Source organism: Oncorhynchus mykiss, chromosome 22 (assembly GCF_013265735.2).
Source record: "Oncorhynchus mykiss isolate Arlee chromosome 22, USDA_OmykA_1.1, whole genome shotgun sequence".
In the NCBI taxonomy this organism is placed as follows: domain Eukaryota; kingdom Metazoa; phylum Chordata; class Actinopteri; order Salmoniformes; family Salmonidae; genus Oncorhynchus; species Oncorhynchus mykiss.
Genome location: NC_048586.1, coordinates 41,705,646 through 41,730,623, shown reverse-complemented (window position 1 = coordinate 41,730,623; position 24,978 = coordinate 41,705,646). Strand labels below are relative to the sequence as shown.

Genomic DNA, 24,978 nt, shown 5'->3' with positions numbered 1-24,978 from the left:
GAACAGCCCTGCTTAGACATAGAGGCAAGAACCTCCTCTGTTCCTATGTTCTAGGGATGGACATTTGAAATTATTTCACTATTCAAACAATATCATAGTATTTTTTTAAATGAATGTTTTAAAGACATGTATATTTTTATTTGTTTTACTTCAATGGGGGCTTGTTTGAGCGACTCAGTAGAGGCGATGCACTCAGCGTGTTAGACTCGCGCAAGTTAGACTAACGTGTCACTGCAATAGGTTATCAATAGGTTGTCTATAGGTTATCTATCATCTCATCTGGTAGGGTCTGTCTTGACTGCATCAAATCGATGTAAACAAGTTTCAACAATAACAAGATAGGTGTGAATAGTGTTTAGGCTACCGGCAATGGTGTAAAGTACTTAAGTAGAAATACTTTAAAGTACTACTTAAGTAGGTTTTCGGGGTATCTTTTACTTCACTACATTCCTGAAAATATTGTACTTTTTGCTCCATACATTTTCCCTGACAACAAAAAGTACTCTTTACAGTTGGAATGCTTAGCAGGACAGGAAAATGGACAATTTCAAGCACTTATAAAGAGAACACGTGGTCATTCCTACTGCCTCTGGCCTGGCGGACTCACTAAACACAATTGCATCTTTTGTAAATAATGTCTGAGTGTTGGAGTGTGTCCAGGGTTATCCGTACATTTTACAAAACAAGAAAATGGTAGTCTGCTTTGCTTAATATAGGGATTTTTTTTTATTATTTATACTTTTACTTGTATTTTTTAATACTTAAGTAGATTTTAGCAATTCCATTTACTTTTGATACTTAAGTATATTTAAAACCAAATACTTTTAGACTTTTACTCAAGTAGTATTTGACTGGCTCACTTTCACTTCAACTTGAGTAACTTTCTATTAAGGTATCTATACTTTTACTCAAGTATGACAGTTGGGTACTTTTTCAACCACCGGCGCATTCATAACTGTTGTTTTATTAAAATGTCTAATATCATGGTCTATCCTTGTATGTCACACAGATAATTACATTTTAAGCGAAGCATTTTCAATGAAATAGGCCTCCATTTTTTTAAATGAATACTCTCGCAAGTAATCAAATACTTATGTCTGTTCAGATATTGGAATAACTGTGCCCATCCCTACTCTGGACTGTATGCCAAAGAGAATATGAACCCAAATCTCTTAAGATATCAATATCCTTCTTCTTACCACAGGGTGCAAGCTTGTCCTGTGTCTTTGGCCTTGAACACACATTTACGACAATTGTAATGACAATTTTCAGCGTTCGTCTCTTCCTGTACATGCACACACTCCCCCATAATGTTCTGAGAATGTTCCCCACTCCTCTACCTACAGACAGTTCCCCTTCCTTTTGAGTGGAACACTTTACATTACACAGTGATCTGCAGTACAACAGCAGGAAAGTGGCAGTCCATTTTCATGATGTTCAAACTAGCGTTTGAAAGTTGTTACTCACGCTCACTCACTTTTACAGCTGTGATGACCAGTGATGTCTGGTAACCTCCTCGGACAGCCAGCACTGTGCACGGTCATTCCCAAAATAGGACGGCAGCAGCTCAAGCCTTAGGTTGAATTAATAACACCACAAAGACTGTAGTACTTTACATAAAAATATACTGTATGACATACAGTTGAATTCTGAAGTTTACATACACTTAGGTTGGAGTTATTAAACTTGTTTTTCAACCAGTCCACACATTTCTTGTTAACAGACTATAGTTTTGGCAAGTCGGTTAGGACATCTACTGTATTTCAAGGCCTACCTTCAAACTCAGTGCCTCTTTGCTTGACATTATGGCATTATGGAAAAATCAAAAGAAAACAGCCAAGACGTCAGAAAAGAAATTGTAGACCTCCACAAGTCTGGTTCATCCTTGGGAGCAATTTCCAAATGCCTGAAGGTACCACGTTCATCTGTACAAACAATAATACGCAAGTATATACACCATGGGACCATGCAGCCGCCATACCGCTCAGAAAGGAGACGCATTCTGTCTCCTAGAGATGAACGAACTTTGGTGCGAAAAGTGCAAATCAATCCCAGAACAACAGCAAAGGACCTTGTGAAGATGCTGGAGGAAACGGGTACAGAAGTTTCTATATCCACAGTAAAACGAGTCCTGTATCTACATAACCTGAAAGGCCGCTCAGCAAGGAAGAAGCCACTGCTCCAAAACTGCCATTAAAAAAGCCAGACTACGGTTTGCAACTGCACATGGTGAAAAAGATCGTACTTTTTGGAGAAATGTCATCTGGTCTGATGAAACAAAACTAGAACGGTTTGGCCATAATGACCCTGTTATGTTTGGAGGAAAAGCGGGAAGGCTTGCAAGCCGAGGAATTCCATCCCAACCGTGAAGCACAGAGGTGGCAGCATCATGTTGTGGAGGTGCGTTGCTGCAGGAGGGACTGGTGCACTTCACAAAATAGATGGCACCATGAGGCAGGAAAATGTGGGAATATTGAAGCAACATCTCAAGACATCGGTCAGGAAGTTAAAGCTTGGCCGCAAATGGGTCTTCCCAATGACCCCAAGCATACTTCCAAAGTTGTGGCCAAATGGCTTAAGGACAACAAAGTTAAGGTATTGGAGTGGCCATCACAAAGCCCTGACCTCAATCCGATAGAAAATGTGTGGGCCGAACTGAGAAAGCGTGTGTGAGCAAGGATGCCTACAAACCTTTTTAAAATATTTGTATTCATCCAGGTAGGCTAGTTGAGAACAAGTTCTCATTTAGAACTGCGACCTGGCCAAGATAAAGCAAAGCAGTGCAACACAAACAACAACAGAGTTAAACATGGAATAAACAAACATAGCCAATATTACAATAGAAAAAGTTGATATGCAGTGTTTGCAAATGAGGTAGGATAATGGAGGTAAGGCAATAAATAGGCCATAGTGGCGAAATAATTACAATATAGCAATTAAACACTGGTGTGGTAGATGTGCAGAAGATGAGTGTACAAGTAGAGATACTGGGGTGCAATGGAGCAAAAAATAAATGAATAGATAACAGTGGGAATTAAGTAGTTGGATGGGCTATGTACAGGTGCAGTGATCTATGAGCTGCTCTGACAGCTGGTGTTTAAAATTAGTGAGGGAGATATGAGTCTCCAGCTTCAGTGATTTTTGCAATTTGTTCCAGTCATTGGCAGTAGAGAACTGGAAGGAAAGGCAGCCGAAGGGGAATTGGCTTTGGGGGTGACCAGTGAAATATTCCTCCTGGAGCGTGTGCTACGGGTGGATGCTGCTATGGTGACCAGTGAGCTGAGATAAGGCGGGGCTTTACCTAGCAAAGACTTATAGATGACCTGGAGCCAGTGGGTTTGGCGATGAATATGAAGTGAGGGCCAGCCAACGAGAGCATACAGGTTGCAATGGTGGGTAGAATATGGGGCTTTGGTGACAAAACAGATGGCACTGCGATAGACTGCATACAATTTGCTGAGTAGAGTGTTGGAGGCTGTTTTGTAAATGACATTGCCGAAGTCAAGGATCGGTAGGATAGTCAGTTTTGCGAGGGTCTGTTTGGCAGCATGAGTGAAGGATGCTTTGTTGTGAAATAGGAAGCTGATTCTAGATTTAATTTTGGAATGGAGATGCCTAATGTGAGTCTGCAAGGAGAGTTTACAGTCTAACCAGACACCTAGGTATTTGTCCACATATTCTAAGTCAGAACCATCCAGAGTGGTGATGCTAGTCGGACGGGCAGGTGTGGGCAGCGATCGGTTGAAGAGAATGTTACACCAGCTCTGTCAGGAGGAATGGGCCAAAATTCACCCAACTTATTGTGGGAACATTGTGTAAGGCACCCAAAACGTTTGACCCAAGTTAAACAATTTAAAGACAATGCTACCAAATACTAATTGAGTGTATGTAATCTTCTGACCCACTGTGAATGTGATTTTAGAAATAAATGCTGAAATAAATCATTCTCTCTACTGTTCTGCCATTTCACATTCTTAAAATAAGTGGTGATCCTAACTGACCTAAGACAGGGAATTTTTACTAGAATTAAATGTCAGGAATGGTGAAAAATTGATCTAAAATGTATTTGGCTAAGACCTATGTAAACTTCTGACTTCAACTGTATGTATTACTAATGAGGTACGCACAAGTGAAATCTCATCACTGGACCGCTCTGTCCAGCTGGTGTCAGTAAACATTTTTGGAGCACAATCTGTCAGGGACACAGTGCCACTGTCAATAGGGAGCCAACAATGAGCCAACACAATGTACCCTCCAACAGAAGAATAGCTCTACATGGAAGGCTAACCACATCACCTTGGTATATGAGTCTTTATCCTGTGTGGAGGGTGATGGGGGACTATGTCAAGGGCCTTTTAATTTTTAAATCAAACAGCAAAATTATCCCTAGTATGACCTTAAAACATTTCCATATAGCGTAGTAGGACCCCCCCCCCCCCCCCCCCCCTCCCATGGTGTCTGAGTCCAAATCCTGTGTGGAGGATGATGGGGAATTGAGAATAGCTTTATACCTGAAGACATACTTGTTTTTGGTGGAAATAGCTGGAAATGATGTCATTGTTGTTTTGACTGTTGGAAACATTACACAGTACACTATCCTTTGTAGGCATTGTTTTACTTTGTTTCCTTTGGACACACCATCCCTTTGAAATGTGAGAGCAGGGTCACACTTCTCTTCCCTATTTCAGTTGGACCTCTCAAGACCTCTTCACACTAATCCTCTAATAAACTGTAGGGCTGCTATCTTTTTCCATTTTCACATTCAGCAGATTCAGTATGAGAACAGAAAGTAACCTCGCTATGCAGGAGAGCTGGGTAGATATGGTGCCAATTCAAGAACACTGTTTCAGGGATTCTTTAATTATCTTTTCACTTTCTTATGCGCCTATGGTTTTTGTGAGCATAGATACAGTATGAATAATGTCAGCACCAGGGCCCATTTCATTTACATTTCAGTGGACATATTGATGACTTTTGGGTTTTTTGCAGGATCTATTTAATTACATATTTCCTCATGTCACACCTTAGATGAGGAATATATGAGGACCTGTATCTGACCTGGAAGTAAAAGACAGGCGTAGTATCGTCATCCGCTCCTTTTGTAATAAAACCCATTTGCACCAGCGCTCCCCTGGGGGCCAGAACACAGCAGGAACCAAATCACTGGATAAAATGAGTGGTTGTGGAGGAGATTCATAGTGTGTTTCCTCTGTGGTGATTTTTAGCGAAAAGGGAAAGAGCATTTTGGCTGTTCTGTCATGACCTCAGAGCTGTATCAGAGTTTGATAGGCTAATCCGCTTACGCTGCCTTCCTGGTGCTGCGGTTGAGTTACCCGCCTCCATCTAGCTGCCTGCCACTCTTCTCTCTCACTCACTCTTCCCTTTGAACGTAGGTTTAAACTCACTAACACATACACAGACAACAGGTTACACACGCTGTAGACAGATCTTGACAGGCAGAGTTATAAGGCAGCCATTTGAAGTTAAGAATGCTGACTGGCAGTACTGATAAAGTAAAGTAAAAGTATGAGGAGCAGTAGGGCAGTTTAATTTCAGCCGTAAATAACTATGTTTTTCATTTTCTTCACGTGACTTTAATGGTGTAATTTATTTGGCAAGCAAGGTTTACAATGGGATGGCCTGTAGTAATGGTAGATATCAGGTTTACTATGAGATGATGGCCTGCAGTAATGGTAGATACCAGGTTTACTATGAGGAGATGGCCTGCAGTAATATTAGATATCAGGTTTACTATGAGGAGATGGCCTGCAGTAATGATTTAATTAAATCACCTTTAGGTTGATTTGTTTTAAAAGACAAATTAAGAAACCTCATGCAAACTGCATCCCCCCCTCACTGTTATTCATTAGTCCAATTCATTTTGTTTTGTAAACATTGGCTACTGCCGCTTGCCTGACGATTCATCCTGCATTTAATTCCACTGCTCTATCCATCAGTTTGAATGTGTTGGCATTCCAAAAGACATCGTGGAGAAGAAACGTTAGAGGGCGTGGCCTTTGACCAGCGCCATGTGGAAGGGTAGCCAGGCAGTATTACCACTGTCTTAGGGAGTTATTTTGACTGACAACGTGTCATATTTAAAGCATATTTTTTAAATATGCACTTTTCTGAAGTTGTGGGCTAGAATAGATGCTGGTGCTTTGAGAGCAAGACATGAGAGAAAACATGTAACAAGCAGTTCAACCTGTGCTATGTTGCTGTAATATCCTGCAAAAGCACCTGCGTTTGAGCATGAAATAGTCACAAGATAAGTCCCTGATGAGTTGTATGAAGTAGCCATATTAACTTTATCTCCCTATTAGGTGAACCAAGGAGGCAGAGAGAGCAGCTAAGCAGAGCAGAAATGGAACCTCATTTAGCTCTCTCTCCAAACGCTTTGTTACTGAGTGTGCTACTTTTGCAACTACTTAGATTTAAGTCTCAGGTAACCAGTTGTTTCTGTTTGTTGAATTCCAGACGCCACTTCCCGCTATTGTCCTTGAACTGCTGCTGCGAGGTTAAGTATGGTATGGTGGTCACTGGTCAAGGCCAGGGGATGGTCTAGAGATGTACATTGGCTTGCGAAAGTATTCACCCCCTTGGCATTTGTCCTATTTTGTTGCCTTACAACCTGGAATTAAAATGTATTTTGGGGGGGGGTTTGTGTCTTTTGATTTACACAACACAACATTAGACAACTACCACTTTGAAGATGAAAAATATATTTTATTGTGAAACAAACAAGAAATAAGACAAAAAACAGAGCTTGAGCGTGCATAACTATTCACCTGCCGAAAATCAATACTTTGTAGAGCCACCATTTGCACCTTTCACTTGAGTGTTGCTTTAGCAGTATGTTTAGGGTCATTGTCCTGCTGGGAAGGTGAACCTCCATCTCAGTCTCAAATCTCTGGAAGCCTGAAACAGGTTTCCCTCAAGAATTTCCCAGTATTTAGTGCCATCCATCATTCCTTAAATTCTGACCAGTTTCCCAGTCTCTGCCGATGGAAAAACACCCCCACAGCATGATGCTGGTTCTCGGGATGATGAGAGGTGTTGGGTTTGTGTCAGACATAGCGTTTTCCTTGATGGCCAAAAAAATACATTTTAGTCTCATCTTACCAGAGTACCTTATTCCATATGTTTGAGGAGTCTCCCACATGCCTTGACCCAACCCTGATCTGTACTTCTCCACAACTTTGTCCCTGACCTGTTTTGGAGAGCTCCTTGGTCTTCATGGTGCCGCTTGCTTGGTGGTGCCCCTTGCTTAGTGGTGTGGCAGACTCTGGGGCCCTTCAGAACAGTATATATACTGAGATCATGTGACACTTAGATTACACACAGGTGGACTTTATTTAACTAATTATGTATGTGACTTCTGAAGGTAATTGGTTGCACCAGATCTTATTTAGGGGCTTCATAGTAAAGGGGGTGAATTCATATACACTCACCACTTTACTGTTTTTTTTTTTTTTGAATTTACATGAAATCCAAATAAAAATCAATTCAACAGGTTGCAAGGAAACAAAATAGGAAAAAGGCCAAGTGAGTGAATACTTTTGCAAAGCACTGTAGGCCAACCAGGGGTAGTGTGAAAGTAGATGGACACATGCATTTGATACAGACCATCAAATTCCCCCAAACTCTTTATCAAAGGCTTATGTTGGCAGTCGTAGGACAGAATGGGCTCATCTTTACCACTTTGTGGAGCAACGCTGCATTCCTCTTCTTTCACAGCCTGGGGGAGTAGAATCACTCATGCTTTAGTAAAAACATGTCAGTGGTATCATAAGTCATTTCTCCCATGAAAAAGAGGTTATTGAATTATAGATGGGATGTAAAAAAGCTCAGAAGTTTGTTGGTATGTGTCGAGATAGAGCTGGGTTCCATTGACCCACATCTGGTTTCAAAGATAGGCGAAGAGTTGAGAGATACAGGTAAAATAATGGAAAAACACTAGACTAAATGAGGGATACAAAGTAGGGATGCACGATATATCAGTGAACATATCGGAATCGGACGATATTATCAAAAAATGGCAACATCGGTATCGGCCCGATGTCTATTTTAACGCCAATGTGAAAAACCGATGTCAAATCTGACGGGCATACCTATATAACGTAGATACATGAAATATGACGCCACATAAAATGTTGCGCTACACGTGCAACACAGCATTCCCAACCTAGCCCACAATGTCTGCTGTGTGGATTAAGCGGTCAACAAGTCGAGCAGTCAACAAGTCAGGCAGTCATTTGAAAGAGTAAGAACATTTCAGAGAGGTCTGTGCGTATTTGTAAACATCAGCTGGTGCACGAAATCTAAGAAAGTCTCTCGATTTTGCTTGCCTGAAGTAGAGTATCTTATGATAAGCTGTAGGCCACACTATTTACCAAGTGTTTTCATCTATACTTTTTGTTACCACCACACCACATACGGACGCTGGCACTAAGACCGCACTCGGTCAGCTGTATAAGGAAATAAGCAAACATGAAACCACTCACCCAGATGTGGTGCTCCTAGTGGCTGGAGACTTTAATGCAGGATAACTTAAATCAGTTTTACCTCATTTCTATCAACATGTTAAATGCGCAACCAGAGGGAAAAAATTCTAGATCACCTGTACTCTACACACAGAGGCACGTACAAAGCTCTCCCTCGCCCTCCAGTTGGTCAATCTGTCCACAATTCTATCATCCTGATTCCTGCATACATGCAAAACTTAAAGCAGGACACACCAGTGACTAGGTCTAAAAAAAAGTGGTCAGATGAAGCAGATGCAAAACTACAGGACAGTTTTGCTATCACAGACTGGAACATGTTCCGGGTTTCTTCCGATTGCATTGAGGAATACACCACATCAGTCACTGGCTTTATCAATAAGTGCATCGAGGACGTCGTCCCCACAGTGACTGTACGTACATACCCCAACCAGATGCCATGGATTACAGGCAACATTTGCACTGAGCTAAAGGGTAGAGCTGCCACTTTCAAGGTGCGGGACTCTAACCTGGTAGCTTATAAGAAATCCCGCTATTAGACTACAAAGGTATGCACAGCCGCAAGCTGCCCAGTGACACAAGCCTACCAGATGAGCTAAATCACTTCGATGCTCGCTTCGAGGCAAGCAACACTGAGGCATGCATGACAGCATCAGCTGTTCTGATCACTCTCTCCGTAGCTGACGTGAGTAAGACCTTTAAACAGGTCAACATTCACAAGGCTGCAGGGCCAGACGGCTTACCAGGACGTGTGCACCGGGAATGTGCTAACCAACTGGCAGGTGTCTAAACTGACATGTTCAACATGTCCCTGATTTGAGTCTGTAATACCAACATGTTTTAAGCAGACCACCATAGTCCCTGTGCCCAAGAACACAAAGGCAACTTGCCTAAATGACAACAGACCTGTAGCACTCACGTCCGTAGCCATGAAGTGCTTTGAAAGGCTGGTCATGGCTCACATCAACACCATTATCCCAGAAACCCTACACCCACTCCAATTTGCACAATGCCCAATCAGATCCACAGATGATGCAATCTCTATTGCACTCTACACTGCCCTTTCCCACCTGGACAAAAGCAACACCTACGTGAGAATGCTATTCATTGACTACAGCTCAGCGTTCAACACCATAGTGCACTCAGCTCATCACTAAGCTAAGGATTCTGGAACTAAACACCTCTCTCTGCAACTGAATCCTGGAGGTGGTGAGGGTAGGTAGCAACACATCTGTCACGCTGATCCTCAACACTGGAGCCCCTTGTACTCCCTGTGCTCAGTCCCCTCCTGTACTCCCTGTTCACCCAGGACTGTGTGGCCAGGCACGACTCCAACACCATCATTAAGTTTGCTTACGACACAACGTGGTAGGCCTGATCACCGACAACGATGAGACAGCCTATAGGGAGGAGGTCAGAGACCTGGCCTGGTGGTGCCAGAATAACAACCTATCCCTCAACGTAGCCGAGACAAAGGAGATTATTGTGGATTACAGGAAAAGGAGGACCGAGCACGCCCCCATTCTCATCGACGGGCTGTAGTGGAGCAGGTTGAGAGCTTCAATTTCCTTGGTGTCCACAGCACCAACAAACTATAATGGTCCAAACACACAAAGACAGTCGTGAAGAGGGCACGACAAAGCCTATTCCCCCTCAGAAAACTAAAGAGATTCGTCATCGGTCCCCAGATCTTCAAAAGGTTCTACAGCTGCAACATCGAGAGCGTCACTGGTTGCATCACTGCCTGGAATGGCAACTGCTTTTACCTCAAAGGCACAAGATTCCTGAACAACTAATCAAATGGCTACCAGGACTATTTGCATTGTGCATCTTCGTCCCCCCAACCCTTTTTTACACTGCTGCTACTCTGTTTATTATACATGCATAGTCACTTTAACTATACATTAATGTACATACTACCTCAATTAGCCCGACTAACCGCTGCCTGTATATTGCCTCACTACTGTATATAGCCTTGCTACTATTGTTATTCACTGTCTTTTTACTGTTGTTTTTTATTTCCTTATCTATTGTTCACCTAAAACCAATTTTTTACTTAAAAATTGCACTGTTGGTTAGAGCCTGTAAGTAAACATTTTGTATTGGGCGCAGGTGACAAATAAGCTTTGATTTGATTTCCTCAACTAACCGGTGTCTCCCTGCATATTGACTCTGTACCGCTACCCCCCTGTATATAGTCAGGTACCCCACTGTATATAGTCTCGCTATTGTTATTTTACTGATGCTCTTTAATTACTTGTTACTTTTATTTCTTATTCATATCCATTTAAAAAAAACTGCATTGTTGGTTAGTGGCTCGTAAGTAAGCATTTCACTCTAAGGTCGACACCTGTTGTATTCGGCACATGTGACTATTAAAATGTGATTTCATTTGAAATAAGCTTTTAATTTGACATGTCAAATAACACTGTTCTATTATAGAATATTGTGTGTTCTGAATTTGCACGTGCAAGCTAAGCGCCACCCTACCAACAGTAGCGCTGTCAAAGCTGTTCAAAAAAGTCTGCAAACAACTAAGCACCATCCACGAACGATGTGTTTACACTACCGCGTTGGTAATAAAGCATTATTTGTTCAACCGCAACTTCTGGGGTAGCTAGCTTTAGCTTAGTACCTAGCTAGCACCAATACAACCAGCCAGAAAACAATGACCAGTAGAAACTGCAGACATTTTCACAATTCTTAGAAAAGATTTAGAAATCCTTGTAAGTATTATCTAGGTAGCCCTTTGTTGTTCGCCTATTGAATTTGAACTGCAGTTCATGAAAATAAATAGCTAGCCAGCTACTTACCCCTGTTGCCCAAAGCTAACGTTTTAAGCAGCCAGCTATCTTCATCTGGCTAGTGAGGCTCGACCTGACTATGTGTTGTGAAGCTAGCCACAATAAGTATTAGGCACAATCGTGGAATTTGCGGTTTGCCTTTCAAATAAAATTACATCTTTGAAAGTGATGCAGAACGTTACAATTGGTGGAATCGTGCCAGATTTAGGCTAGATAATGTTAAACAAGGTTGGAATGTGAAGCAAAGAAATGGGGTATGAGTCTACTCAGTGACACCCATAGAACACAACTGTGAAGAGTTATTAGCGTTGGAGCTCTTATCGTGGGACTGTGACTGTGTGAAATCACCTCCCCTGTCAGCCTATTGTGTGTGTGCTGACATTCATATTGCACTGTACAGCTTCACCCAAAGATTGGGGATCAATGAAATGGGGTATATATATATATTCCAATATACAGTGCCTTGCGAAAGTATTCGGCCCCCTTGAACTTTGCGAACTTTTGCCACATTTCAGGCTTCAAACATAAAGATATAAAACTGTATTTTTTTGTGACGAATCAACAACAAGTGGGACACAATCATGAAGTGGAACGACATTTATTGGATATTTCAAACTTTTTTAACATATCAAAAACTGAAAAATTGGCCGTGCAAAATTATTCAGCCCCTTTACTTTCAGTGCAGCAAACTCTCTCCAGAAGTTCAGTGAGGATCTCTGAATGATCCAATGTTGACATAAATGACTAATGATGATAAATACAATCCACCTGTGTGTAATCAAGTCTCCGTATAAATGCACCTGCACTGTGATAGTCTCAGAGGTCCGTTAAAAGCGCAGAGAGCATCATGAAGAACAAGGAACACACCAGGCAGGTCCGAGATTCAGTTGTGAAGAAGTTTAAAGCCGGATTTAGATACAAAAAGATTTCCCAAGCTTTAAACATCCCAAGGAGCACTGTGCAAGCGATAATATTGAAATGGAAGGAGTATCAGACCACTGCAAATCTACCAAGACCTGGCCGTCCCTCTAAACTTTCAGCTCAAACAAGGAGAAGACTGATCAGAGATGCAGCCAAGAAGCCTGTGATCACTCTGGATGAACTGCAGAGATCTACAGCTGAGGTGGGAGACTCTGTCCATAGGACAACAATCAGTCGTATATTGCACAAATCTGGCCTTTATGGAAGAGTGGCAAGAAGAAAGCCATTTCTTAAAGATATCCATAAAAAGTGTTGTTTAAAGTTTGCCACAAGCCACCTGGGAGACACAGCAAACATGTGGAAGAAGGTGCTCTGGTCAGATGAAACCAAAATTGAACTTTTTGGCAACAATGCAAGATGTTATGTTTGGCGTAAAAGCAACACAGCTAAACACACCATCCCCACTGTCAAACATGGTGGTGGCAGCATCATGGTTTGGGCCTGCTTTTCTTCAGCAGGGACAGGGAAGATGGTTAAAAGGTCGCAAAGTTCAAGGGGGGCGAATAGTTTCGCAAGGCACTGTATTTTTTCACAACATCCTCAAAAGAGTTATCAGACTGCAAAACATCCCCACAGTATTGTTTTTCCTCTGGAATAGTGTTCAATACACATAGGTTGACAATAAATGTGGCTCAATTCACATTCCTTTTTTTGTAAAATTAACAAATTATTGTCTTTTTGTTGATTTTATATAATATTCCAACCTTGTTAAATTATGGCATAATTATACTATTTGTATTCATTTGCATTACTGTCAAATACAATTTTATTTTGAAGGCTAACCACAAAGTCCACTAAATAAGAACTGTGTTAATTTCAAAGGTTATTTTAGATGATGACACCTAGCTATATAGTTAGCTAGCTAACTATAGCTACTATAACATTGTCTTTTTGCTATGTTTTTGGGGAAGAACATTGTTTGCATCCATGAGCGAACTAGCTTTTTTTTATGACAATTTTACCAGCATCATAGCATGCGTCTCAATGAATCGTTGAGACATGAAATACGAGTGATGGTGTAATCAATGTGTAATAGCTACGTAAAATTATGAATGCGTTAAATTATTGTGTGACATGCAGTCATATTCAGGTCCTGATTGGTCAACAAGCTTATTTGACACGTCATATAGTGTTATTTGACGTCCCTCTTTTTTCACATGCAAAGACCCAAACGGCGTTCCATAGAAATCCTGGTTGGGAATGAAACGTCTGAATAAATGAACAATGAAACAGCACAGCAAGTAAGTGAAATAAATAGGTTTTGATTATGTTTTTCTGGTAATGGGGACATGCGTAAATGCCAATAAAATAACTTTTTAGTCCGTGTGTGTGTGAGTGACCTTTATTTAACTAGGCAAGTCCGTTAAGAACAAATTCTTATTTACAATGACGGCCTACCCCATCCAAACCCTGACGACGCTGGGCCAATTGTGCGCCGCCCTGTGGGACTCCCAGTCACGGCCGAATGTGATACAGCCTGGATTCGAACCAGGGACTGTAGTTACGCCTCTTGCACTGAGATGCAGTGCCTTAGACTGCTGCGTCCATGTATGTGTGTTAACTGTTTAACTGTACTAGAATGCTTTGAAAGGCTGCTCAAAATTTAAATATCGGTTATTGATATTGTTTTTTGGGGGGGCAAGGAAAAAATGGATATCGATATCAACTAAAAATGTAATATCGGTGAATCAGTAATACAAAGTACACTGTGTACAAAACATTATGAACACCTGCTTTTTCCATGACGAACTGACATTACCCCCTGCAAAATAAAAATATTATAAAACAAAAGAATTATAAAAAATGTAAACAAATAAATTCTCTAAAATAGTTCACTGGGCCTTTAACAAGTCTTGTATTAGCGGACTGATATAGCCGTCTGTAGCTCATTTCTTTAAAACATCTGAGACCCCTGTCCTCAATGCCCCGAAGCCGTATTACAGTTCAAATGGTTTAGTTTGTCACATGCCACACCCACTGTGTGTTGTTTTCCTGACTGCTCAGGGGAGCAGGCAGATGGGAGTTTTGGCACCTTACACAAACCACCTCTCCTTGAGTGTGGGAGAGGCAGCAGATGTGACTGTTGATTTGATGTTTTGTTGTTTTACCGTTTGGGTCATCCACAAAATATGCGTAAAGAAAACAGAGACTAGCTGAGATGAGGTCTGGCTTTTCAGTGAGTAGCAACACCTGGTCTGTTTTTGTTACAAGCAACAAGAATTATAAAAAGGCTTTTTTTTTTGCTTAGGTTGTCTTGACCGGAAAGGCATGTTCTAAAAAGTAGACTAGAATAAATATTTTGAACATTGAGTGAGCTTCAGCTCAAAGTGCTGTCTACTCCCCCTCCTGAAGGATCTGAGTCTGTCAGACAAAATGTTTCTTGAAATCAACTTGAGCTTTTTGGATATGCACTTCATTTATCATTCTGTTTCAGTATGGCTCTTTAGCTATCCCATTTCCTCTCCAATATATCTTCTTCCAGGTCTTTTTTCACATCTCTCTTAGTACAGAACCATACTCTCCAAAGGATGATCAATGATCAAATGTTTCAGAGGGAATGGATATGGAAATTAGCTTGACATACTATTTTTAACTAATATACATATTCTAGAAATCCCTTTCACTGAGATATCCTTGATGGTTAGATTTATTTCAAAGTACAGAGAAACTGAGTGAAGCGAAATCTCATGAAAACTGTTCAGACTCCAGGGTTTACTATTTCAAAGATTGTGCAACGAAAGGGCCCTACTAAGATCAACAGGATATATTTCCAAGACAAGAGGTAAACCACTCTCACTTTACTTTTTCCTACTAGCTCTGACTTTGCCAAGCTACTTTGAGAAAAATGTGTACTTACTATGACATGTGGTTATCCCACCCAGGTATCTGAAAAACTTCTTGGGGATAGGCGTCCCTCTAGCGGGACACCAGTCGACAAAATCCAGTGAAATTGGAGGGCGCGCAATTCAAATAAATAATCGTAATATTAAACATCCATGAACATACAAGTATCTTATATAATTTAAAAATGTATATTTTTGTTAATCTAACTGTGTTGCCCGATTTACAATAGTCTTTACGGAAAAAGCGTACCATGCGATTGTATGAGGACGGCGCCCCAGGTAAACATATTTGTCAACCAGCACAGGGTTCATAAAATCACAAATAGCAATTTAAATAAATCACTAACTTTTGTAAGATCTTCCTCTGTTTGCAATCCAAAGGGTCCCAGCTACAACATGAATGGTTGTTTTGTTAGATAAAATCATTCTTAATATCCCAACAAGTCTGTTAAGTTGGCAACATCGATTTCAGTAATCCACTCATTCAACGTGCAGACAAAGGAGTCCAAAAGCTACCGCTCAACTTTGTCCAAACAAGTCAAACAACGTTTCTGTTTAGTCCTCAGGTACTCTAAAATGTTTTAATAAACTATAATATTTCATACGGAAAGTAGTATGTTATGCAACATTAGTAAGTGGGCGCCCTCTCCCTTGCACGCCGAATGACTGATATTGTTCTGGTGCTCTTCTCACCAAAACTCAATTCTTGCATGTTTTGCAATAAACAAACCTGATACCTTGAATAAAGACTATTGATATCTAGTGGAAGCCATAGGAATTGCAATCTGGAGACAGAATTACATAGGAACAATAACATTGTTATTGTTATAATAACATAAGAGCCTGGGACCAATTTTTTTTTTAACCTATTCTGGTTGGTTTTTCTTCAGATTTGCCTGCCATATCAATTCTGTTATAGTCTCAGACATTATTTTAACAGTTTTAGAAACTTAAGTGTTTTCTATCCAATGCTACCAAATACATGCATATCCTGGCTTCTGGGCCTGAGTTTACTTTGGGCATGTCAGTCAGGCGGAAATTCAGGAAACTAGACCCTATCCCAAAGTTAAGATGAATGCACTATTTTATTTTGTATTTAATCTTTATTTAACTAGGCAAGTCAGTTAAGAACAAATGTATTATTTACAATGACGGCCTACCCCGGCCATACCCGGACGACACTGGGCCACTAACTGTAAGTCACATGACTTAATTGCAAAAAAGAAAGAAAGCTGTTGGTTCAATCAAATCAATCAATTGTATTTATATAGCCCTTCTTACATCAGCTGATATCTCAAAGTGCTGTACAGAAACCCAGCCTAAAACCCCAAACAGCAAGCAATGCAGGTGTAGAAGCACGATGGCTAGGAAAACTCGATAGAAAGTCCAGAACTTAGGGAAGAAACCTAGAGGAACCAGCCTATGAGGGGTGGCCAGTCCTCTTCTGGCTGTGCCGAGTGACCAGCAGGGTCAAATAATAATAAACACAGTGGTTGTCGAGGGTGCAACAGGTCAGCACCTCAGGAGTAAATGTCAGTTGGCTTTTCATAGCCGATCATTCAGAGTATCTCTACCGCTCCTGCTGTCTCTAGAGAGTTGAAAACAGCAGGTTGCATTCTCTGTATTCTCACAATACCAGACTTTTGACTTTGCTACCAGGTTCAGTATCACAATACTCAATACTATCACGATTCTCAATACTATCACAATACTCAATACCAAAACGATTCCACATCATCAAAAGAAGGCATATTAGCAGGTCACAGTGGCATTTAATCCTGACAGATCTTTAGAGTACAAAAAAAAATGGGGGAGAAATGTATGCATTAATGAATCAATTATGCAATCATAGAATCAAGTTGACTTAGTTTTGACTTACCATTCTAACTGCATAACATATTGGTTGTCATTTATTGTGATGGTAAATCTATATTGATAAACTGTGTAAATCAAGATGCAGCCTGCGCCAATTCACAATACAGGTGAATGCATATTTCATAGGAGTGTGTGCATGCTTTGAGTTATTGAACTTGTTTTGGCTAATTTCATGGGGCTACAGATGACACAATATTTTCCCCTTCCATTTGGGATTATTTATTTTCTTGTACTAGGCCTGGTTTCCAATTAGCAATGGAATGAAGGCTTACGAGTGTTTTAACGATGCATCATTCCTACAACACCATGCAGACAGAACGGTCGCTAAGTGCTTCATTCGAGCATGTCAATTACTGATGGGATCGAAAGAAAGGGAGCGCTGCTTTCGAATCACATTTCTCCATTCAAATCTTTCCTTAAAACCTGTTGTGACTAGGGGGCAGTATTTTCATTTTTGGAAAAATGACGTTCCCAAAGTAAACGGGATATTTTGTCAGGACAAGATGCTAGAATATGCATATAATTGACAGCTTAGGATAGAGAACACTCTAAAGTTTCCAGAACTGTAAAAATATTGTCTGTGAGTATAACAGAACTGATATTGCAGGCGAAAGCCTGAGACAAATACAATCCGGAAGTGACTCATGTTTTGAATGCTCTGCGTTCCGATGCGTCCCTATTGAGCAGTGAATGGGCTATCAACCAGATTCCTTTTTCTACGTATTCCCCAAGGTGTCCACAGCATTGTGACGTAGTTTCACGCCTTTTATGTTGAAAAATACCCGTAAGCGGCTACTTTGCGCAAGTGGTCACCTGATGGCTCTGAGTGATTCTTGCGTAAAATACAGAGGTAGCCATTTCTCCTCTCGCTCCTACTGAAAAACCAATTGTCCCGGTGGATATATTGCCGAATAGATATTTGAAAAACACCTTGAGGATTGATTATAAACAATGTTTGCCATGTTTCTGTCAATATTATGGAGCTAATTTGGAATATGTTTCGGTGTTGTCGTGACCGCAATTTCCGGTCGATTTCTCAACCAAACGTGAAGAACAAACGGAGCTATTTCGCCTACAAAAATAATATTTTTGGAAAAAGGAACATTTGCTATCTAACTCGTGAGTGAAAACATCCGAAGCTCATCAAAGGTAAACGATTTAATTTGATTGCTTTTCTGATTTTCGTGACCAAGTTACCTGCTGCTAGCTGGACATAATGCTATGCTAGGCTATCGATAAACTTACACAAATACTTGTCTTGCTTTGGCTGTAAAGCATATTTAGAAAATCTGAGATGACAGGGTGATTAACAAAAGGCTAAACTGTGTTTTTAATATATTTCACTTGTGATTTTCATGAATAGGAATATTTTCTAGTAATATTTATGTCCATTGCGTTATGCTAATTAGTGTCAGATGATGACTATGATCCCGTTCACGGGATGGGAGTAACAACAAGTTAACCTTTCGTATCTCCCCATCCCGGATCCGGGATCGTGAATACAGACTCAAGCTCATTACCATAACGCAACGTTAACTATTCATGAAAATCGCAGATGAAATGAAATAAATATGCCATCTCTCAAGCTTAGCCTTTTGTAAACAACACTGTCATCTCAGATTTTCAAAATATGCTTCTCAACCATAGGAAAACAATAATTTGTGTAAAAGTAGCTAGCTAGCATAGCATTTAATGTTAGCATTAGCGTTAGCATCCAACACGCAACATTTCAACAAAAACATAAAAGCCTTCAAATAAAATAATTTACCTTTGAAGAACTTCGGATGTTTTCAATGAGGAGAATCTCAGTTAGATAGCAAATGCTCAGTTTTTCCAAAAAGATTCTTTGTGTATTAGAAATAGCTCCGTTTTGTACATCACATTTGGCTACCAAAAAACCCCGAAAATTCAGTCCATAATATCGACTGAAAACATGGCAAACGTTGTTTAGAATCAATCCTCAAGGTGTTTTTCACATATCTCTTCGATGATATATCGTTCGTGGAAGCATGGTTTCTCCTCTCAATCAAATGGAAAAATACTTGCACCTGGCTTTGCGCACCAATTTCGACGCAGGACACCAGGCGGACACTTGGAAAATGTAGTCTCTTATGGTCAATCTTCCAATGATATGCCTACAAATACGTCACAATGCTGCCGACATCTTGGGGAAACGGCAGAAGGTCTAAGCTTATTCCTGTCGCATTCACAGCCATATAAGGAGACATTAGAAAACAGAGCTTCAGAAATTCTGCTCATTTCCTGTTTGACGTTTCATCTTGGTTTCGCCTGTAGAATGAGTTCTGGGGCACTTACAGACAAAATCTTTGCAGATTCTGAAACTTCAGAGTGTTTTCTTTCCAAAACTGTCAGAATATGCATAGTCGAGCATCTTTTCGTGACAAAATATCGCGCTTAAAACGGGAACGTTTTTTATCCAAAAATGAAATAGCGCCCCTAGAGATGCAACAGTTAACATAATAATTATTTCACAATACTGATGACGGATCAGCTCCCTCGCATGTTAAAATTCAGATCATGAAATATATAGAAACAACTGGCCTACCTGGTTAAATAAAGGTGAAATACATTTTAAAAAGTAGCAAAATAGAACTCAGTTGATTGATCATGAAATGTATTTCAATATGATTGAAGTAGGCCTAAAGCCTGTTTGTTTTAATGCATTAAATCATCTCGGTTTTCATTTGAAGCACCTTTTTATACGTCGCTTGTTTGTATCAATTACTACGACATCGGCAACTTTGTATTTTTAGTCAACTTTGGTCTGAAGTTGTCGGCTGTCACAAAGATGCGGATACAATTTTTTTGTGTTTTTGGTGTATAAAGTGACAGGAGGGCAAAAAAGCATCTACCGATCTAACTGATCTACGAGTGGTCTGAGGCAGGCGTTCGATTGAGTGTTTTAATGTGCAATGCTAATAAGGATGGTTTTTGGAAAAAAACTTGGAGATTTAACAATGCTGGTACGAAGGTTCTAACGATGAATTTATCCTTAAGATGATTTTGGGAAACTGGGCCCTGATCAACAACATTTGCACTTACAATAGTGTTCTCTGTATCTTTTGCATTGTCTCTTTAAGACCCATGACCTCATTCACATACACAGGCTTGAGTAAAGATGATCTTGACTGGGAGAGACGTGAGGCAGGGGAGACAAAGTTAAAGAATGTTTTTGGTGAGCATTTGAAATCTGAAATATTTTTCATTATGGTTACGGTACTCTGCAGTGGTGTGAAGTAGTTTTTAAAAATGTATATTCTATTTATATTTTTCCCAACTTTTACTTCACTACATTCCTTAAGAAAATAATGTACTTTTTACTCCATACATTTTCCTTGACACACAAAGGCACTATGCTTAGCAGGACAGGAAAATGCTCCAATGCACGCACTTGTCTAGAGAACATCCCTTGTCATCCCTACCTCCGCTGATCTGGTGGACTCGCTGAACACAAATTTGTTTGTAAATTATGTTTAAGTTGAGTGTGGCCCTGACGCCCAAGTAACATATATATTTTTTAAATCCCCATCAAAATCTGTCAATTTCGCACTTCTGCATCTCACAAAAATGTATTTAGCGTCCGAACAGTTTAACCTAGTAACTAGTATGACTGTCACGAACATGATGGTGTTCGCAGTTTTGCTCTACGACCCCTACAGGCGTCTTGGGACTCGTATAAAGGTAGTTTTGTGCCAACCCCTAAAAAGGGTTAAATACAGTTGAAGTCGAAAGTTTACATACACCTTAGCCAAATACATCAGTTTTTCACAATTCCTGATGTTTAATCCCAGTAAAAATTCCCTGTATCAGTTAGGATACCTACTTTTTTTAAGAATGTGAAATAATAATAGTAGAGAGAAGGATTTACTTCAGCTTTTATTTCGTTCATCACATTCCCAGAGGGTCAAAAGTTTACATACACTCAATTCGTATTTGGTAGCATTGCCTTTCAATTGTTTAACTTGGGTTTAACGTTTCAGGTAGCCTTCCACAAGCTTCCCTCAATAAGTTGGGTGAATTTTGGCCCATTCCTCCTGACAGAGCTGGTGTAACTGATTCAGGTTTGTAGGCTTCCTTGCTCTCACACACTTTTTCAGTTCTGCCCACAAATCTTCTATGGGATTGAGGTCAGAGCTTTGTGATGGCCACTCCAATACCTTGACTTTGTTGTCCTTAAAGCCATTTTGCCACAACTTTGGAAGTATGCTTGGGGTCATTGTCCATTTGGAAGACCCATTTGCGGCCAAGCTTTAACTTGGTGAGCATCTGATGTCTTGAGATGTTGCTTCAATATATCCGCATAATTGTCCTCCCTCATGATGCCATCTATTTTGTGAAGTACACCAGTCCTTCCTGCAGCAACGCGACCCACAACATGATGCTGCCACCCCTGTGCTTCACGGTTTCGGATTGTGTTCTTCGGCTTGCAAGCCTCCCCATCTTTCTTCTAAACATAACGATGGTCATTATGGCCAAAAAGTACGATCTCCGTCCCATGTGCAGTCATAGTTTATTCTGCTGGTGGGTTTGGAGCATCACGGTTGGGATGGTGTTCTTGGGGTTGTACTCATCCTTCTTCTTCCTCCAAACACGGCGAGTTGAGTTTAGACCAAAAAGCTCTATTTTTGTCACATCAGACCACATGACCTTCTTCCATTCCTCCTCTGGATCATCCAGATGGTCATTGGCAAACTTCAGACGGGCCTGGACATGCGCTGGCTTGAGCAGGGGGACCTTGCGTGCGCTGCAGGATTTTAATCCATGACGGCGTAGTGTGTTACTAGTGGTTTTCTTTGAGACTGTGGTCCCAGCTCTCTTCAGGTCATTGACCAGGTCCTGCCGTGTAGTTCTGGACTGATCCCTCACCTTCCTCATGATCATTGATGCCCCATGAGGTGAGATATTGCGTGGAGCCCCAGACCGAGGGTGATTGACCGTCATCTTGAACTTCTTCCATTTTCTAATAATTGCGCCAACAGTTGTTGCCTTCTCACCAAGCTGCTTGCCTATTGTCCTGTAGCCCATCCCAGCCTGGTGCAGGTCTACAATTTTATCCCTGATGTCCTTACACAGCCCTCTGGTCTTGGCCATTGTGGAGAGGTTGGAGTTTGATTGAGTGTGTGGACAGGTGTCTTTATACAGGTAACGAGTGGAGAACAGGAGGGCTTCTTAAAGAAAAACAGGTATGTGAGAGCTGGAATTCTTACTGGTTGGTAGGTGATCAAATACTTATGTCATGCAATAAAATGCGTATTAATTACTTAAAAATCATACAATGTGATTTTCTGAAATTACAGACCTCTACATGCTTTGTAAGTAGGAAAACCTGCAAAATCGGCAGTGTATCAAATACTTGTTCTCCCCACTGTATACACATCTCATTCCAAAATCATGAGCATTAGTATGGAATTGGTCCCCCCTTTGCTGTTATAACATCCTCTGCTCTTCTGGGAAGGCTTTCCAATAGATGTTGGAACATTGCTGCGGGCCAGTCAAGTTCTTCCAAGCCTTTTCTTCGCTTTGTGCATGGGGGCATTGTCAAGCTGAAACAGGAAAGGGCCTTCCCCAAACTGTTGCCACAAAGTTGGAAGCACAGAATTGTCTAGAATGCCATTGTATGCTGTCGCGTCAAGATTTTCCTTCACTGGAACTAAGGGGCCTAGCTCGAACCATGAAAAACCATTAATCTCTCCACAGGACGTGTTTCCACTCCTCCAGAGTCCAATGGCAGCAAGCGTTACACCACTCCAGCTGACGTTTGGCATTGCGCATGGTGATCTTAGGCTTGTGTATGGCTGCTTGGCCATGAATACCCATGAAGCTACCGACAAACAGTTATTGTGCTGACTTTGCTTCCAGGGGCAGTTTGGACCTCGGTTGTGAGTGTTGCAACCAAGGACAGATCATTTTTACGCACTTCAGCACTCGGCAGTCCCTTTCAGTGAGCTTGTGTGGCCTACTACTTCGCAGCTGCGCCGTTGTTGGTCCTAGACGTTTCCACTTCACAATAACATCACTTACAGTTGACCGGGGCAGCTCTAGCAGGGCAGAAATTTGACAAACTGACTTGTTGGAAAGGTGGCATTCTATGACGGTGCTACATTGAAAGTCACTGAGCTCTTCAGTAAGGCCATTCTACTGCCAATGTTTGTCTATAGAGATTGCATGGCTGTGTGCTCGATGTTATACACCTGTCAGCAAGAGGTGAGGCTGAAATAGCCAAATCCATTAATTTGAAGTGTGTTCACATGCTTTTGATTGTATAATAAACATCTATATAATATTTCCTGAACCTTCTTATATCTCCTAGATATAGGGACAAATCACTTCAAAACCTTGTTTCTTATGATACATTTTTCGGCATTCATGAATGTGTTATTCAATGCGTTTCTCTGGGCTATAGAAGTAAAGGCCAAATTATTATTATTTTTTTTTTTTAAAGATTCCTAAACGGGTCCTAAAATTCCATATCAAATAGCTTGTTTTGTAATGAAGTTTCAAAATTTCTATATGCCTTGTTGCATTATTCAGTTGTGTTCTGTGTAGAATAAGAGACGATGCAGCCCAGACTCCCAGTGAGTTCAGTGGTTCCTCAGGACAGTATGATAAGTTGATCTAACATGATGCAGCCCAGACTCCCAGTGAGTTCAGTGGTTCCTCAGGACAGTATGAGAGGTTGATCTAACATGATGCAGCCCAGACTCCCAGTGAGTTCAGTGGTTCCTCAGGACAGTATGAGAGGTTGATCTAACATGATGCAGCCCAGACTCCCAGTGAGTTCAGTGGTTCCTCAGGACAGTATGAGAGGTTGATCTAACACGATGCAGCCCAGACTCCCAGTGAGTTCAGTGGTTCCTCAGGACAGGGTAGATCTAGCAATGAGTAAGTGGAGCAGTCATGGTGCTCTAGCACTATAAAGGGACATGAGTTGTGCTGATAGACAGACTTCCTCCTCTCTCAATCAGTAGATGACGTGAGACTCATTTTACAGAAGTGCCGAAAGTAACAAATTCTAGCACCTAACTGTTGTTCATGTTCTATTATTGTAAACAAGTACATACGTTTTGGTATACCATGCCACTACTCTCAGGACGACCTGTCTGTTGGTATAGTTTAACAGAATGTAGAATTTCAAGATTGTAGACCAAGGAGAGATGAAATTATGACAATTCAGTGTCTATAGAGTTTCACATGAATGTCCAATAATATTCTTTGTCATTCTATTGGAAATGATCATGCACTCTTTGGAGTCTCACATTGAATGTCCTCTCCACCCACCTCGAGGAAGAGAACTTTGTGTGTGCAGGAATTACATGGTTAGACACAACTCACACACACACACACACACACACACACACACACACACACACACACACACACACACACACACACACACACACACACACACACACACACTAGGGACTAGGTGTTTTTCTTTCACTTGCCACATTCAAATTCCTGCCACATGTGAAACTTGCAAATATCTGGGGGATATTTACATCCTGTCAGCATTTGGTAATCCATTATTTGTTCCTCTTGATTATATTAGTGAGCAGGTTGCAATTCTGATTTATTTTTCTAATCAGAATGCATCTGCCCCATTTTAATGAGATTGTCAAGTGTAGCTAAAAGCTAATTAAATCCATTTTTTTCTCTCTCTCCTCCAGACACCATGGAAGGCTGTTGATGGCTAACTCTGCCTTTGGCTAAAACGTAACTCAGGAGAGCAGCATGAACACGTAGGTTGGGTGTGCAGGGAAATAACCAACAATGGCCGCCCATCGAATCAGAGCGACAAACAACAACATCGCACTGCCGCGCTGCAAGTCAGAGGGGACACTCATTGACCTCAGTGATGGAGTGTCTGAATCCAACTGTCTCACAGATGTCAAAGGTACGCTAGGAGGTTGATTATTACGTGTTAATTAACTGCGTAAAAAAAAAATGTTTTGC

General features: G+C 40.9%; 1 protein-coding gene across 2 annotated transcripts in view; it reads left to right on the top strand.

The window, feature by feature from the left end:
- Window positions 1-24,978, top strand: part of LOC110501888 (SH3 domain-binding protein 4) — a 74,929-nt gene that overhangs the window by 13,201 nt on the left and 36,750 nt on the right. For both annotated transcript variants that reach the window (XM_021579742.2, XM_021579743.2), the window contains exon 2: window positions 24,693-24,919. In XM_021579742.2, coding sequence (XP_021435417.2) covers window positions 24,796-24,919 — 124 coding nt within the window. In that variant the 5' untranslated portion in view covers window positions 24,693-24,795. The remainder of the gene's footprint in view (window positions 1-24,692; window positions 24,920-24,978) is intronic.